The sequence below is a fragment of the Propithecus coquereli genome, unplaced genomic scaffold (assembly GCF_000956105.1).
Source record: "Propithecus coquereli isolate 6110/MARCELLA unplaced genomic scaffold, Pcoq_1.0 Scaffold125, whole genome shotgun sequence".
Lineage (NCBI taxonomy): Eukaryota > Metazoa > Chordata > Mammalia > Primates > Indriidae > Propithecus > Propithecus coquereli.
In genome coordinates, this window is record NW_012136636.1 from 8,907,287 (window position 1) to 8,924,996 (window position 17,710).

General features: G+C 46.6%; 1 protein-coding gene across 1 annotated transcript in view; it reads left to right on the top strand.

The window, feature by feature from the left end:
- Positions 1–17,710, top strand: part of ATP11A (ATPase, class VI, type 11A) — an 88,202-nt gene that overhangs the window by 9,326 nt on the left and 61,166 nt on the right. Inside the window, exon 2 of the mRNA XM_012637928.1 lies at positions 11,102–11,224. Within this exon, the coding sequence (XP_012493382.1) occupies positions 11,102–11,224 (123 nt within the window). The remainder of the gene's footprint in view (positions 1–11,101; positions 11,225–17,710) is intronic.

Consider the following 17,710-nt stretch of genomic DNA (forward strand, 5'->3'; position numbering starts at 1 on the left):
CCACTGCTGTGGACATCGATCTGGTGTTTCAAGGCTGGTGACATGCTCCTGTCTGTCCCCATCGCGTAATTCGGCTAATAGGCTTTGTTCGTGTCAGCTGAAATCTGAAACTTCCATTAGGCGACTAACACTGGCTAAAGCTGGTTTTCAGAGTATTGAAGAACATCTCCTTGTCCTTATGTTTTCTGACCTTATGCTAACTGACTCTGGCAGCTGTAACCCAAATCCTTTATAAGGATGATGAAGGTGGTGAAGGCTTGACCCACCGTAGAGACCCAGTTCTTTCTGGTAATTGGGCCATTTTCTGATTGAATTTTTAATTCAGAAACATCTTGCCCTTCCTGGTGTAGCAGGGAAAGAATTGTGTGGGTAAGACAGAGACACCTGCCAAGTCCCCCTGCCTTGCCTGGGTTTGTCCTCACAGTCCTGGGAGGGACACAGACACCTGAGACAACAGTGCGCCTCCACACAGCCCCTTTGGATTGAGTTCATTTCCTTGGTTACTTCCAGGGCGCGCTGCTGCATGGTGGTTACCCTCCGCAGTTTGTCCTGTCTTACTTTGGGTACAATCTCTCTCTATTTTTGGCTTCTCCTCTGTTAGGCATACTCCTGTTGAAACTCACTGGACTTGATTTTACTCACCATGAAATGTTATGTATTAAAAACTAAACTTTAAAAATGTTTGCCTTTTTTTACAAAATCGAGAGAATTCTACAGTTAAGGGAGGTAAAAGGTAGGTTTAGCAGAGTGAGGGGCTGAAGCGAAGCAGGCCGAGGTGGGGGCTGCGTTGATGTAGAAGGAGAACAGCGAGCACTGTTTAAACTCTCATGGATTTGTGGGGAGGAAGCTTTATTAAGATATAACTTACTCATCATAAAACCCACCTGTTTAAAGAGTGCAATGTAAGGATTTGTAGAGTATTTACCAAGTTATGCAACTGTTACCATGATGTAATTTTAAAACGTTTTTGTCACTCGAAAAGAAACCTTGTGCCCAGGACAGTCACTCCCTGTGCCCTTCTGCTCTGGCCCCTGCTCCAGCGCCTGGGCAACCTCTGATTGACGTCTGTCTCTGAGAGAGTGTGTGGCCCTGTGTGACTGGCTCTCCCACCTGGCCGAGTTCGATCTGCATTTCCCAATGACGAAGGGGCAGCACATCTTTTCACGTTCCTATGGGACGTTTGTAGATCTTCAGAGGAATGGCTCTTCAAACCCTCATATTTGTCCTTTTATGTTTGAGTTGTCATCATTCTTTATACATTCCAGGCACCAACCTCTTATTAGGGATGTGATTAGCCAGTGTTTTCGTAGAGGACGGCTCCACCGTCAAACCCGGGGGACCTCGGCTGTGTCCAGTGGCCGTGCACGCAAAGGCTTGACCCGTGGTGGACCAAGTATGGGCAGGACAGATCTTACCCAGGAGCCCTGGGGATAGCAGCCTGTGAGGTGCTGTCCGGGGCCACCCCCACAGGCTCCCTCCCTCAGGGCACCCTGAAAGCTCCTCATCGCCACAGGGTCCTGACTAGCAGGGGCTTCCAGCCCGCACCCCCTACCCCCAGAATGGCGCTGTGGGCTGTAAACTGCTCCATCTGGACTGGCTTCTGACAGTCTGCCTGGTGTCACCTGTGCTTTTATTTCAGTGCATTTTATTTACTCACTGATTAACCTGAGCAAAGGAAACATCACCACCCTCTGTACTTAGGACTGATCCCCTCTTGTGGCATGCCGTTCTCCCCTGGTGCATAGTCTTGTTTTCCTGAACCCAAAGGGATCTGGAGCCCAGGAGACCATACCTGGCATTTAGCAGGTGACAGGAAGTTTCCACTCACTCTCCCCTCTCCCCTCTCCCCTCTGAAAAAAGCAAACAAAGGGCATCTTTCACTCCTGGCAAACTGCAGCACCTTTGTATATTTGCTGCCTGAGGCTGACTTGTGACCCTGGGAAGGGCCAGGATTTGTCTGCAGCAATGGTCCCTGGTGCGTTGTGAGAGACAGACACCATTTGGGCTTCCCTGGGCCTTCTGCAGCCGTAATCTGTGGTGTACATCCTGCTCAGCCCGAGTGGGAGTGAGTGTACTTTCCACGTGGCCAAGCCCTCTGTGTGGCAGTGCCGATGCTTCTGTGTAGACGCACTCCCACCCACCCGCCAGGGCCCCTGCTGTGGGTTTGTGAGCTCCTTGGCTGCCTTGGGAGAAGGGGTCCCGCAGGAGCGCATGAGTCGGGGGAGGAAGACCCGGGGTTATCAGTGCCTGGGGGCCGGGGTTCCCCAGGTCAGCCCCTGTCATGGGTTCTGTGGTCAACCAGCCTGGCCTTCCCAGGTGAACCCCACTTCTTTCCTGGTTCTGTCCCCTATCCATGAAGAGGAATAGCAGAAGCTGCGTCCCCTCTCCCACCCATGGCTTGTGACGAATTGCCCAGTCTCAGGGGTCTTGTGCGCCCACCTCCTGTAAGGTGAGGGGGGCTCAGCACAGCCCTGGCTTCCCCTAAAGCCTGGCTAGTCTCCACACCTCATCTGTTAAGGTTTCTGCCTGGTTTAGGACACTAAACTCCCCAAACTCTTGTTTGGGGGAAACGAGTAGGTAGGTTTATTTATTTTTGATAGTTTGTGGATTTAAAATTAGCTGCAACAGCTCCCCATTAGTAATTAGAACACATTATCTGTTATTTGGACTCACCATCAGGATGTATTATAAATACCCTGGAAATATTGAAATTTATAAAAAACATTAAAAAAGTCTCTTGGGAAGACGTGACTAATTGTCTTAATTGCAGGTTAGGTGGACGGTGCACTAGGGAAATCAGATTGTCACAGGTGATGCCTGTGGTTCATTCTTCCCGTTGATCTCTGAAGAGGACAGAGCCTGCCCTAGCAGCTGCCAGAAAATGCCCAGTGCAAAAAACAGGCCACACGCATTTTGATTTTATTCATTTTTTTTTTTAACAGAACTTTTATGAAAGCGAGTTTGTCTTGGGTCTGATTCTAGGATTTTCCTTTATTTTTAAAAACTACTGATACTCCCAAGGTCCCATGTGTCATCTGCCATAAACTAGATACCAGATGTCTTAAGCTCAGAGCTTCTGGTATCTCTAGGCACAGAAATGAAACCACAGCTGGGGACCGTCTTCCTGAGGGATGACTTGTGGAGACCTGGATGCCTGGCTCCCCTCTTGTTACATGTGGAGAATTGGGGATGATGATACTTTGGCAGAAAGGGGATCCCATTCCAGGAATTGTTTTAATCAGGGACTCTCAGGGGAGGCTGGATTCTGACTTATACCTCTCAGACACGAGCACACACTGCATCCCTCACAGAGACACTCGGGCCTGCAGAGGACGCTGCGGCCGAGCTAGCCTCTTCCAGATCCCAGGCTGCAGCTCATTTTGTGGTAACCACATGAAAAGAAACACATGACAGAGCAGGAACTGGGAGTGCAGACACTCTCGTACCTTGTACCCCAGGTCACAGTCAGAGTTTGAAAACCCCTGGGTTTCTGGGTAAGGTCTAAGTGAATGTTGTTTTCTCTTCCGTTTAAACTTTTCCTCATCACTGCCCTGTTCCCAGGAGACTGGCCAAACAGCATGCAAGGCGGTTGGAATCCATGGAGAGGCTGGCTTGGTGTGAGGCCGTGGGTTGTGAGCAGCTCTTTTGTCTCTTCTGTTACGCGAGTTGCAGAGTAGCTAGACCCGTGGGGGCACTGGTGACTTTCCCGTTTGGTGGGTCCTGCTCTTCACTGGGGTGCAGAGTCGCTAGGCGAGAAGGTTGTAGCATTTGCCTAGGAATTAGAAATCCAAGGAGACCCAAGTGAACTGTCCAGAGGACTCTTTGCTTACTCTGAATTTAGAGATCTAACAACATGTGGTGTGATCAGTTTATCCGTCTATAAACTTCAAGGCAGGTTCTTGGCTTGCGTGTTACGTACTCCTGGGCTAGTCCCATAGCTTTGAGGTTTTCGTTCTTTTAGTGCGCTTAACAGAACATACCGCAAAGGGTTGTTATTTAATACGAAGACAGAAAAGCTCATTATTAGTGGGTATGTTGTCATTTAATGTTATTATTGTATTATTCATGCTAATTTATGGCATGACGCATTCCAAAAAGGCCCCTTCCAGCCCTGTAATTTAATTGACAGGAGAAGCAAGTCTGACATGTCATGAATCAGGATCTGCATTTATTCTATTAGAATTATTTCCTGTCCATGATTCTTTTCCAGAATAAGAGGTGTGTGTTGGAGGGGGTCGCATTTATTAGCTGTCCATGGAGCTGAAGAGATCGCATGGGCTCCTGTGCACTAGGCGTCCCGCTTGGGCGATTCTTAGCCGCTTAGAGGTGTTGTGAATACTTGGGTTTTGTGTGGACTTGAAGTTTGGGGCTGCCAGAGGAAAGCGGATGGTAATCTGTATATTCTTCCACAACAAGAAAGAGCCTGTGAGAAATTGCCTGTTTCTGTCGTCCAGGCTGATTAAATAGAGCCCAGCAGGCCCTGTGGTAGATGCTGCCATCCCTGGTCTAGCATTGGGACAGTGTCGATTCAAGTTTGCATTTTAGAGCTTCGCTCACATCTTTCCTTTGAGGGCCTGGCGTGCCCTCAGTCTGATGAAATCCACCTTCTCAAACGCTGACCAGGCTGTCGCTGGAACTGCCCGGAACCCGTGAGGGCCGACACGCACTGCACGTGGGCAGCAGCCGAGGGACGATGAAGGTGTTGACGCCGGCAGCACAGTGTAGACGCCGGTTTGCAGCATCTGCAGGACAGAGGCGTTCGCCTCCTGAGGGGCAGAGCAGCTCTATCATCCCTTACTGTCGTGCGTGGTGAGAAGAGAAGCCAAGTCGTGCTTTGCTGGGGAAGTGTTACCGAAAGCTCGGCTCTGGTCCCCGAGGCCGCATCACAAGAGCAGAAACAAGTGGTTTGAGGAGAAGGAAAGAGAAGTTTATTACTTTGCTGGCAAAACAGTAAAAATGGCAGACTCTATGGTCTCAAAATCCAAATTTCCTGAGCATAAGCAGAAATACAGAGCTTTTTGAAGGGAAGGCCCTCAGTTCTAGGCTACTGTGTTAATGATTCTAATCATCCCATCTCTGCCAAAGGCAAAGCCTGTAACCTCCTCCCACCTGGGCCTACCTGGGAGGCTGGCACCGAGGCCTGGCTGAGCTATCTCCTGTAACACAAAGAACAAAAGACATTTTCCCTGCTCAAGGCAGAGGTGCAGGCTAGGTTGCAGTTCCCCAAAAGAGTGGGGAAAGTTTTAAAGAGACAGAAAATATTTTTGCTGGTGTTTTTCAGGCCATTCCCTCTGTTACATATTCCCCACTCTCAATTTTATGCTTCCATATCTGCGGGAGGAGAGACAACTACTCTGTTGCAGAAGGTCTGCCCCGGTGTTGAGATCCCTGAGCTTGCGTGGGTCCCAGCAGCTGCGAGGAGAGCAGCATCTCGGGAACCGGCACTGAACAGGCCTTGAGGACAGAAAACCTAGCAAAGTGAGGGAGGAAAGTGATCGAGGTTTGCAGGAAGATTACAAGTGGAATTCTGTTTTTTTTCTTACAGTTTCTTTGGTATGGCAACATAAATGAGCTGTTGGAGTGGTTTATAGTTGCCGTGTTCTGGAACATTCACAGTCCTGCCTATTTGGGCTGCCCTGGGAGTCTGAGGCTGCCTCAGGCAAAGCACAAATCTGGTCATTCAAATCGCAGGACTGTGCGCCATCTTCATTTAATGTCAGGGGTCCAAACGGTGGAATATTCCCCCATTAAAAGATAATGTTCATAAAGGTAAAACCAGGACTCTCATGCAGATATAAAAGTGAATATCTGTTTAAGATTTTATTTTACTTATAATGAGATAACCAGGTGTTATAACTGACTCAAAGGAAAAGTGAAAAAAAGCACAAATTTATATCGTGTAAAGGCATGTTGACATGCACATGCAGATTGGTGGAGAGCTGGGGTTTCCTCTGCGGGAGAGAAGCAGAGGGGCTTCCCCCGGCAGCACGGCCCCCATGTCTACAGGACATTGACCTGCCAAACAGTTGTCGGTGGTAGGAAGAGGACACATGGCTGGGCACCATGTGCACAGGGGCCGAGCCCTCCCCCAAGGGCAGTTTTCTGACCACCTCAGCGTCACCTACCAGTGCATAAGGTGTGGGGTGCAAATGGGATGGTTTTCACTGGTTGATGTGTTCTTAGGTTTGGGGGGCAATGGGCCTGCACTCCTGACTGCAAAGTTGCGTTTAGCCTAGTAGTTTAGGACTTGTATTTGCCCAGGAGTAAAATGCATCCAGGGACGCCCATTCCCCTAAGGAGTGTTAGGTAACTGGGTCTTTTTTCTCTCCTACTCACCTGCTGCCCACATTTTTAAAAAGAGGGAAGAGGTAAATACTTTCAAATGACTTACTTTAAAAATGTGAATTTTAAGGCTATTTCTGTTTTTAAGAAAATTGGTCTGGTACAAATATGGAAAAATGTGAACATTTGTTAAATCCAGGTGATTTATTTCTATACTCTAGTGTTCTGTATGTTGGAATTATTTCATAATGCCCCACTAAATATGAATGAAAGTGTCCTTAGCAAAGAGGGACGATGGCCAGCCCCCTTGTGACCGTGGGGCTCTGACGCCTGCCTCTGCACTCGGCCAGGACCCATAGGGCTTAGCGAATGACTCCCTGAATTTGCCCTCACTTCCAACTTGGGACCAGTCAGAGAAAACCAAATGTGCTCCCCTGGCCAGTCCCCAAGAGTGCTCTTCCTCTCAGGGGCCTGCAGCCATGAACCTGTGTCCTCAGATGCCTCACTGGCAGTTCCATCAACACCCTTTTTGACAATTCCTCGGGTCCCCTTTGCTGCTTAGTCAAAGTGCAGGACAGATGCTTGATCCCTCGACGTGTCCACCAAGATCAAGCGCAGGAAAGCAATGTCCTTAGGGCTGTCTGCTTTGTGATTCCCTTAGAACTATCATTTGCTCCTTCTAGCAGTTTCATTAGTAATTGTGGAGAGGGTCACATGATCAGCCTGGACAAGTATTGTCACTAATTAAAAAAAGCATATTTGTGCTGGATGACACTGAACTCCGTTAAACCACTTTGCTAGTCGGTGGTTTGTGACGTTTTCATGCTCTAATCCAGGCCCCCTTGGTGCTATTCCTCGGTTTGGTATAACTGTCAAGTGGGAAGTGATGCCAAATTGCATTTAGAGGGAGCAAGTCAGTCAAATGACCTGCAGGTGAGCAGTCCAGCTCCTGGCCTTGGAGTAGAAGAGCAGGAACTCGTCTCTCACTGCCTGCGTTAGCACACAGTGGCGGCATCACGCCATAGACCTTGCGAAATTGAGCGTCTCGGGCCGGTGCCTTCTCGAGAGCACTGCCCTGCAGTCAGCTGGTGCTGTGGCTTCAGGAGTTTCAGCTCCTTGAGGGATTTTTGCTCAACCACCAAACACAAGCACTTGGTGCCTGTCAGAAAGCCACAGCGCCATGTGTGAGGACAAAGATTTTGCGTTTTTCAGGCAGCACTTGATCAATCCCAAATGTCAAAAGTATCTTCAGAGACAGAATTGAGAGAAGGAGCCGTGAAGGATGTTCAGGTAGTTGAGTCTCGGTGATTCACAGCAACGTGTCCCCTTTGACTCCCGTTTCTGGAATTGCAGCTGCAAAGTTACTGACTAGTTGAGCCAAAGGCAAGCTGAAAAGAGAGCAAATGATACGGTAGTCGTACAGATGAGTCATGTACTCTGTTGATGTAAACATTACCTCTTACTTTCCTAGAATAAGAAATTATAGAAATAATGATCTTATGTGTGTGTGCAAACTGCCTATGCCTTTCATTTTCGAAAAAATATTTATGATATTTTTATTGAAGTATAATTCACATACCATAAAGTTCACCCTTTTAAAGTGGACAATCATTGGTTCAAGTTGGAATATATTCAGAGTTGTGCAAGCATCACCACCCTCCAACCTGTAATATTTTCACACCCCGAAGGAACCATTATCGGTTACTCACCAGCCCCCTGGGACCACTATCTCTGTGAATTTGCCTATTCTGGACATTTTGTGTAAATGGAACCACATAGTATATGTTGTTCTTTCACTTACAGAATGTTTTCAGGTGCATCCATGTTCTATCACTTATCAGTACTTCATTCCTTTTGATGAATGCTCCACTGTGTGCAAATATCTGGATTCGTTCATCCAGTCATCAGCTGATGGTCGTTTGAAAGGCTTGCACTTTGGCTACCCTAAGTAATGCAACGGTGAACATTTGTGTACAGTTTTGTATGTCCCCTCTGGGAACAGCTCAGGATGTTCTGGTTTGTAACTTTGTGTCTTGTGCTCAGCCCCATTCACCGCTGTACAGATTTTTGCCTCAGCTTGGAGTTTACAGCAGCCTTCAAGTGGACGTGCCAGGTGGCTTTCTTGTTGTGGTTGGACCGCTGGATTGTTCTTCAGGAAACCTGGATGAATAGACAGTTGAGTGCCTGGTTTTGGGTTTGTGTAGGTGATGAGAAGCTCCGGCAGTCTCTCAGGCTCTGTGGGGTGAGTCCACAGGGCTTGCTGAGCAGTACCTAGAAGGACACCGAGAACTGAGGTTGGTGTCCCACTTCCCTGCCTTGCCAAGTCATGACTGCCCATGTCATTCTGTCTCGGAAGCGGCTCCCTGCAGCGTAACTAACTCCCACCTTGTCTGTGCTCCAGTTTGTGAACAGTCTGGCAACCTTGGGTTCAAGACTGGCTAAGTTAGTTGGCTAAGAAGTTATACAATCAGAGCTCATAGGATTGTTTTCATTGCAACTGTACAAAGAAGCAGAATCTTAGAGCTGGAAGGATGACATAGGAATGAGAAGCATCATTTTGGCTATGTTCCAAGAAAAGAAAGGAAAATCAGGGACTTTCCTTAGCTTTTGTATGTCATAATTTATTTATGAGGCTCTTAAGAAGGTCTGTAAGTCACTGTCCCTTATACCTGCAGGACTCACCACAAAATAGGAAGGCGGCAGAGAAGGCACTGGGGAGAAGGCCCGGCCTTTCTGGGCTGGGGTAACTGGGCTATGGCACGGCTGAGGAGCAGGGCCGAGCTGCCACCTGCCTGGAGTCTGAGACAACAGTTAATCACAGAGCTAGCGGCGGCTTAGAGGATCTACACCACAAGTTCCTGCTGAGGAAAGTGCCTATGGCTCACCTGCCATGCCAGGCCCCTAACTGTAGATGCAACCCAGCCATGTCTACACCTGTCTGCAGGGTCTCAGGGTCCCTGGCTCCCTGCAGGAATGCCTCTGACAACACAGGTTGGGTTTATGGGACAGATTCCGTCTTTTCCCTTTAGTTTACCTCGGCTGTTTTGCAAAGCTGGGTCCTAATGGAAGTGATTACAGGTGAATGTATGCTCACTGTTGGAATTTGTAAGGGAAATGTGCAAACGCCCTGCAGCTAATGCAAGATGTGCTGGGGCACAGCATGAACTGACTTGCCATTCCTATGAGGTTGACATCATAGATGAGCAAAGGAGAGGATGGTGTGAACAACACTGAAAAAAGGATCAGCGTAAGACATGCATATAGGAGTATCAGACACAGAAATGCTGGATTGCTTAGGTCACTGGGTTATCTGGCTTTAAAAAGCAAGAGAACTCAAAGCGGCAGGGGCTGTGGTGGCAGGAGGAGTCGGGCTGGGCCCCTGCTGTGCACCCTTCCCATTGCCTTGTTCCCTTCTCCTGGCAATGCTGGGTGAGGTGCTGCCCCCTCCCAGGGAGGACGAACTTCCAAGATGCTGCTGTGCCTGAGCCTAGCGACTGGCTTAGAGCCTCGGCCAGTGCTTCTGACTCTAGCCTGCGCCACTGTCTTCCTGTTACACCCGCTGGCTTTTGTCCAGCTGAGAATCTCCGCCTCCTTTCCAGCTCTGTGTGTTACACCCCCGAAAAGCTGACACCTTCAAGTTCCTTTGGGGCAGCAGTCCCCAACCTTTTTGGCACCAGGGACAGGTTTCATGGAAGACAATTTTTCCATGGACCAGGGAGCAGGGGGATGGTTTCGGGATGATTTCAGCACATTACACTTACTGTGTAGTCAAACGTCTCTGTTCACAATAATCTGTACTTGCAGCCACTCCCCAGCGCTAGCATCACCGCCTCAGCTCCACCTCAGATCACCAGGCATTAGATTCTCATAGGGAGCGCGCAACCTAAATCCTTTGCACGTGCAGTTTACAGTAGGGTTTGAGCTCCTATGAGAATCTTATGCCGCCGCTAATCTGACAGGAGGCGGAGCTCAGGCGGTGATGCCAGCGGTCAGGAGCAGCTGTAAGTACAACTGAAGCTTCCGTTGCTTGCCTCCTGCTGTGTGGCCCTATTGCTAACAGGGTTAGGGACCCTTACCGGTCCGCGGCCCCCCCGGGGTTGGGGACTGCAGCTTTGGAGAATTGAGGTGTGGGACCCAGAGCCACATGCTAGGGCCGCGTATTCTGAGTGGACCCGGGGCCACATGCCAGGGCTGTGTGTTCTGAGATGGGTCCTGAATCATGTGGCAGGGCTATGTGTTCTGAGGTTGTATTTTGCTTCACTCACTGAAGTATCTTTGTCACTTTAGTGCTGACCCCATACAGCACAGATGAGTGTGTCTGAAAGAAAACAGTTGTTTACCTGAGGCCTCTGAGTACAGCACTATAACACAAAGCTGAGTCAGACTCAGGTCCTCTCTCCTCCTGGGAAGCCTTATTGAGTTTAGATACCTGATCAGTTAGATAATTCTTACATATTGTACCATAACGTAACTGTCTTCTTTCATTAAAGACCTTCCCCAATATCACTGCCTTTCTGTCTTGGAAGCCCTGAGATTTTGCCGTGCAATATGTTCTTACACGAATCCTCTCTGTGCCTCTCGTGGGGGCACAGACAGCCTGCTCCCACCGCTCATCTGAGGATCTGGCCCCCCAGGGCTGAAGAGGGCAGGTGGCCGGGCATGGAGCTGGGGACTAGGCCTCCCTACAGCCCAGAACGAGGGCCTCAGTCAGCAGGTGCAGGTTTCTGTTCAGAGGAGCAACCATTTAAAGCAACACCTTGGGTAGGAGTGTTATGTGCAGATTCTGAGTCAACTGCTGACATCGTCCTCCTCTCCGCAGTGTGCAGGGGAAGAGAACTGGGTAGACAGCCGGACCATCTACGTGGGGCACAGGGAGCCCCCTCCTGGCACAGAGGCCTACATCCCGCAGAGATACCCGGACAACAGGATAGTCTCCTCCAAGGTAATTGTGGTCTGAGTGTTTACTCTGCATCTAAAGATACTGCCCAGGAGGACATTGGGACTCTACACAGCCCCGAGCCATGCTGCTCCCAGCCGAGGGCATGGGACGGAGGCTGTGTCTGGCGTCTTTATCCCTCTGATTATCCCCAGACACTTGGAGACTGTGGAGATGTCTCAACACGTTGTCTGTATTCTCTTTTAATCGAATCACAGATATAGTGTGCAGTCTGAGGTCCAGGACATTCAGTCCTACCACCGTGCTTACTTCCTTGCTCTCTGCCATGTGCTTGTCATTCACTGCCCCGGGCCGGAGCTTCCTCATGTGTGAAATAGAAATAGTACTCGTTGCCCCCAGCAAAAACCACCCTGAAAGATAAAACATGGAAGAATCTAAGATTGTCGATTAGGTGCAACCAATGCAAATAGGAAGAAATGTGAATTGAATGCCATGATTTAAATGAGGTGTGTTTTTTCTTCAGTGACTGGAAAAGGAAATGCAAAGCTGTGTATTACACAGTTAGAGAGACCTGAAAAGTGGGTGTTAGGAATAGGGCGGAAAATTTAGTTCCTGGCATTGAACTTGGGAAAAGTGACGGCTTCCAGATAACAGAGAACTTTCTCCTTCAGATGCATAAAGAGATGAGCCCGAGAAGACACACACACACATACACACACACGCGCGCGCGTGCACACACAGACACACACTCACGGGGGTGCTGATGATGTACCCCCTGAGATAGGCCTCCTTAGTTCACACTTGTGTGTGTCACACGTGAGCTTGTAGGGGCAGGATTCAGGGACACAGGTGGACAGGAGGGAAACCTGTGCTGTGCGATGCAGCGTCTGGTCCACACAGGGCATGTGCGAAGGCACCTCGTCCTCGGCACAAACTCCAGGCACAGAACTCAACCCTGACGGTCCCAAGTGCCTGGACCTTCCCGTCTGTACGGAAAGTTTCATACACATGCTGGTTGATGAGAGCAGTCAGGATATTCTTGCCTGTGGGATATGGCAGGAATCTGAGGGATGCTTCCTGTAAAAGCCCTCCTCACGGTTTTGGAGGCAGCAATGGAGGGCAGCTATTTCTCTATGTACTCTGGCCCTTTGCTGTCTAATTCACGTTTCAGGGCCTGTTAACCATTTCTATAGTTTTCTCCCCAGACATCCCTGCAGACAGTGGCCCAGGATGATTCTGAGCTACCTGCCCCCGCCCCGTCTTCCGTGGCCCCTTCTTCTCCACAGCCCCCTGCAGTCCCAGCCCCCAGACACCCCTGTGTCTCAGACCAAGGAAGCGTGCACCACCACGGTGGGTTTTGCTCGTTTATTGTGGGCTCCCAGGGACTCCTAGAAGTGGTTTCCTTGGGAGGGCTCCTTTAGACCAGGAACTAGCAGCGTCAGCTCGACAGGCCTCTAGGAGAGCGTCGGGGCTCGCTGCCTCCCAGCCAAGCAGAGGATGGCTCAGGGTTAAAGCCCTTGAACAACTTTCATCGCAGCTTCCGCAGGGACTGTGCTCTCAGAGGTATGTGTGGAATTCTCTTCATTCTTCAGACAGCCAGGATCTGTGGCTTGATCTCAGTTTCAAGTGGATGATAACGTGTAATTTCAAGGGAAAATTACCTGTGATGTAACCTGTTTGCTAAGGAAGCCCAGGAGGGAAAGGCTTCAGACAGGTGTGGGTTTAGACTCCACGCTGGGAGTGGGGTTGGTGGGGGTGCAGACGTGGACGGACTGAGGTGGGATTCTAGAACACGTAATTGAGAACTCTTAATATTATTTGTTTAACATCTCAGGATGTATGAAAAGTACTATTTAATTTTTTAAATATCAGTTTACAACTGATTTTGGAAAGTACATGTGTGGTAATGTATCTGTGTTAAGAAAATTTTTGTTTTTACTTTTTAAAAAAAAACTGACAGTGAAGCCTTTTTAAGTGTCATAGAAGCCTGTACTCAGCAAGTTTACTTTATTAAATCAAAAGGTGTGAAAGCACTTGTTACGTGAAAAGTGTATGAAAATGCCAATGTAATTACTTTAAACTTCTAATCTCTTTGATAGAAGTGCAGTTGTTGGTGATCAGTGACTGATTAGAGCTCCATTTCCTTTTTGAGGGAGAGACGTTGGGCAGTGTCTGGTAGGAGAAGGAAAATCCAGAAATTACCACCCAGCACAACCCCTTTCCTGCGTCCTGTCCGCATGCAGACCCCCCAGGCCGGCTTGGCTCCCCGTCTGGGACCCAAGGAAATGATCCTGAACCCAAGGAAAGGTAGCTGCCAGCTGACTTACAGAATTGTACTTCAGGGCACAAAGTCCACGTGGTTCCCAGCTTTGCCCTCAGGAGGCTGGAGAAGGAAATATTGGCATAGTCTATACTGTCACTCTGTGCCTTCAACAAAGTTGAATTACTTCTCATTATTGTTGGGGGAATATTCCCTCTACCAAGTAGGAGATAGAAACAGCATCTTGATGACTCCTTTGTATAAGTGACTTCCATGTTCATCACATCCTTTAAGCTCTAAAACAACCCTGTGAGGCCACTATCACTTACTATTCCCAACTTACTCAGGAGGAAACTGAGGCTTGGGGCACAGTAATGTGCCCGTGGCTATAGGAAGCGGGTGAGCCGGTCCTCAGCCACCACCATCTGACCCCGCCGTCGGGGAGCCTGCCATAGCCCCAGCATCGCCCGTCCTGATGCTCATTCATTTTCTAACATCAGTAACCCAGAATTTTGGCATAATTTTCCATATTTTCCATTCCCAGTTTGTAATTATAAATGGAAGAGAAACCTCAACTCTGTGCAAGTTGATTGTAATCCAAGTAGGCCAGTGCCCAGTCTCCAGGTCGTTTTTAGGACAGTCACATGCGCACCTGTGGTGCTGGATCCATTTTTCAGGTAAATAATAGCTGAAGCTTCAGGGCAGTTTCCAGATGCTTCATCTTATGTCCTGGTTGCTGGCAAGGCAGCTCCCGCCCAGGGTGTTTCTCTTAGGGGTTGTCTCATTGCCACGTGACTGAAGATACCAGGTGAGGCTGCACTCATTCTAACTCCAGGCAGGTGACACAAAGCCAGGGATTGGCTTACACAGAAGAATGGGAGGCACAGAAACATGATGCTCAAGTACTGATGAGGTGTTCTCAGCTCAGGATTAAAACTACAGGAAGCCTGTGTAGACTAGGCATGAAGTCCTTTGCAAGTGAGAGAAATGCAAGGGGTGATTAATTGTGTATTACCATTCAGCAAACCGCGCAGTGTCTGTTGAGCGCAGGGAGCTGCTGAGGTGCACGCACTTTTACCAGTTTCCCGGTAGAAGGAAAAGCCACTTGGTTCTGGGCTGTGGCTTTGATACCAGGAATTTCCAGGATTAAGTACTTCTACTGATTGTATCACAGTGGGAGGTTTTAATATTAATAGTACTTGATACTACCTCAGTTGTGGTCACGTATCCAGGCAAATATTTAGATGGTTACGATTTAACAAAGATGAACAGTGTGTAAGAAGTGCACCACTGTGGGCTTGCCAGCTCTTACATGTGCAGTGAAATGCTGGTTTTGTTTATTTTGTCCACGTATTACTGACATATCAGTAATGAAAGTTTAAATTATTTCATTGGGTTTCACTTTTCTTATTGTACATGATCAGGAGTTAATAACCTTCTGTTTGAGGATACTAATGATCAGCACTAGTAACTTTGTAGAACATGGTGAGTATAGAGTGTCATATTGACCACATTCATTATGGTCTTAGCTGCAGCAGGGCCAGCGGTGCCTGATTAAATAAAGTAACCGCTTAGCGGTTTTAAATTCCAAAGCTGTGCAGTAACATTCAAGTAGAGCAAGTCCAGATACTTGCATAGCCTTCTAGGGTTAATAAAACTTGATTTGCACGTTTGGAAGGTTCATAGAAGATGATAATTTGTTTTATTTTATCTTATCTCATGTATATTATCAAAACTTCCTAATACAGAAACTTGTCAAAACTGTATAAAAGTAAAGAGAGTGTATCATAAATCTCTACTGCTTATCACCCCAACCTGTGGCCAGCCTGTCTCCTATGCATCCAATTTTATAAAAGTTCAAGGATTATTTCAAAGGAAATCCTAGGTAGCATGTAATTTTCACCTATAAATATTGAAATGAAAGATGGAATTTTGAGTAGAAACTTTTTTCATTAATGTAGCTTTGTTACTGAGTGATGTGTTATAGAAATTTGGGGAAATATTTTGGTTAATTAATAGAAAATATGTTGGCCTGGGTGCTAGAAAGTAAGGTTGGTTTCATGGGGTGGGGCCTTAAAGACAATTTCAAGGAATTATGTGAAAATATGTGAAGAATATCATTCCATGTTCATCACAGAAACATGAAAAGTAGATGTAAATGATGTGATTACATAATAAATTTTATATTCCTTTTCTATTTCCTTTTAAAAGTTAATGGAAAGTAACTGACATTGTTGTTATGTCCCATTTAAGATCAAATATATGTTTCTTAAAAATTAAGAAAAAATTGATTGCTTGGGGAAAAATGAGATGAGTGACAGCAGTGTCCCAGGGCAGGGAGGAATTGGGGGTTCCCTGTCATAGACATCTATACTGCATGTGAAGTGGAGTGTCATTTGAAAGTGGACTTAGATTACTTGGAAGTGTATATCACAACCTCTAGGGCAACCACTAAGTAACTCTTTTAAAAAGAAGTATAATTGATATTCTGAGAGAGAAGACAAAATAGTCATATAAAATGCTCAATTAAAACCAGAGAAGGCAGGAAAAGAGTAGAAGAAACAAAAGAAAGAATAGAAAGAAAGGAATAGAAAACAGTTATATATGGTCAATATTAATCCAGCTATACCAGTAATCACTTTATTATTCTTTTTTGTAGAGATGGGATCTCACTGTGTTGCCCAGGCTGGTCTCAAATTCCTGGCCTCAAGTGATCCTTCTGCCTCAGCCTCCCAAAGTTCTGGGATTATAGGCATGAGCCACAATGCCCAGCCTCAATAATCACTTTAAATATGAATTGTCTAAATATACCAATTAAAAGACAGGAACTATCAGGATAAACAGACAAAACCACCTAACTGTATGTTGTCTATAAGAAAGCCATTTTAAATATAAAAACACAGTTAGATTAAAAGTAAATGATAGCAAAAGACAGTATAGTATACCATGCTAATCCTACCCAAAAGACCACAAGATTAGCTATATTAATTTCGGTCAAAGTAGACTTAAGAATAAGAAAAGTTATCAGGGGTGAAGAGGGTCATTGCACAACAATAAAGGGGTCAGTTCTCCAGGACAACCCGACAATCCTTAATATGTATGTACAACAGAGAGTCAAAATGTGTGGGGCAAACACTGACAGAACTAGAAGGAGAACTAGGAAAATCCACTGTTATCATTGAAGGCTTCATCACCCCTATCCATCAGACAGAAAATCAGTACAGACATAATTGAACTGAATTTCACCATCAGGCTGTTGGAGCTAATTGACATTTATAGAATATTCCATCCAACAATGGCAGAATACACACTCTTTCCAAGCTCTCAGGGGATATTTACTATGAGAGGTGACATTCTGGGTCATAAAATACACCTTAACATTTCAAAGAATAGAAATCACATGAAGTATTCTTTCAGCCTAGAATTGAATTAAATTAGAAATGAATCAGTGATAGAAAGGTAACTGAAAAATCCCCAGATATTTGGAGATTAAACAGTACACTCATAAATAACACATAGATCAAAGAAGAAGTCTTGAGATATAAAAATATTTCAAGCTAAACAAAAAATGAAAATACACCTCACTAAATCTTGTGGGATGAAGGAAAAGCAGTGCTTAGAGGGAAATTCATAGTATTAGATGCATAGGTTATAAAAGACAAAGGATAAAAAATCAACAAGCTAAACTTACACTTTAGGAAACTGGTGTGGGGGGGGAAGCAATTAAATCCAAAGTAAGCAGAAGGAAAGAAATAATTAAAAAATTATAGCAGAAATCAATGAAATTGGAAACAGATCAGTAGGGAAAATCAACGAAATCAAAAGCTGGTTCTTTGAAAAGATCAATCAAGTTGATGATCCTTTAGCCAGGCTAAACAAGGGAAAAAGAGAAATTACACATTCCTAATATCAGAAAAGAAAGAGGGGTATTACTACTGACAACATGGATAACAAAAAGATTATAAAAGAATATTATGCAAATACTGACCAGGCCCGACCCTGCTTAGCTTCCGAGGTCAGACGGGATCGGGCGTGTTCAGGGTGGTGTGGCCGTAGAAAAAATGCTCAGCGTCTCTAATCATCAGAGAAATGCAAATCAAAACCACAATGAGATATCACCTATCTCTAGTGAGACTGGCCTTTATCAAAAAGTCCCAAAACAATAAATGTTGGCGTGGATGCGGAGAGGTAGGAACACTCATACACTGCTGGTGGGACTGCAAACTAGTGCAACCTCTGTGGAAAGCAATATGGAGATACCTTAAAGAGAT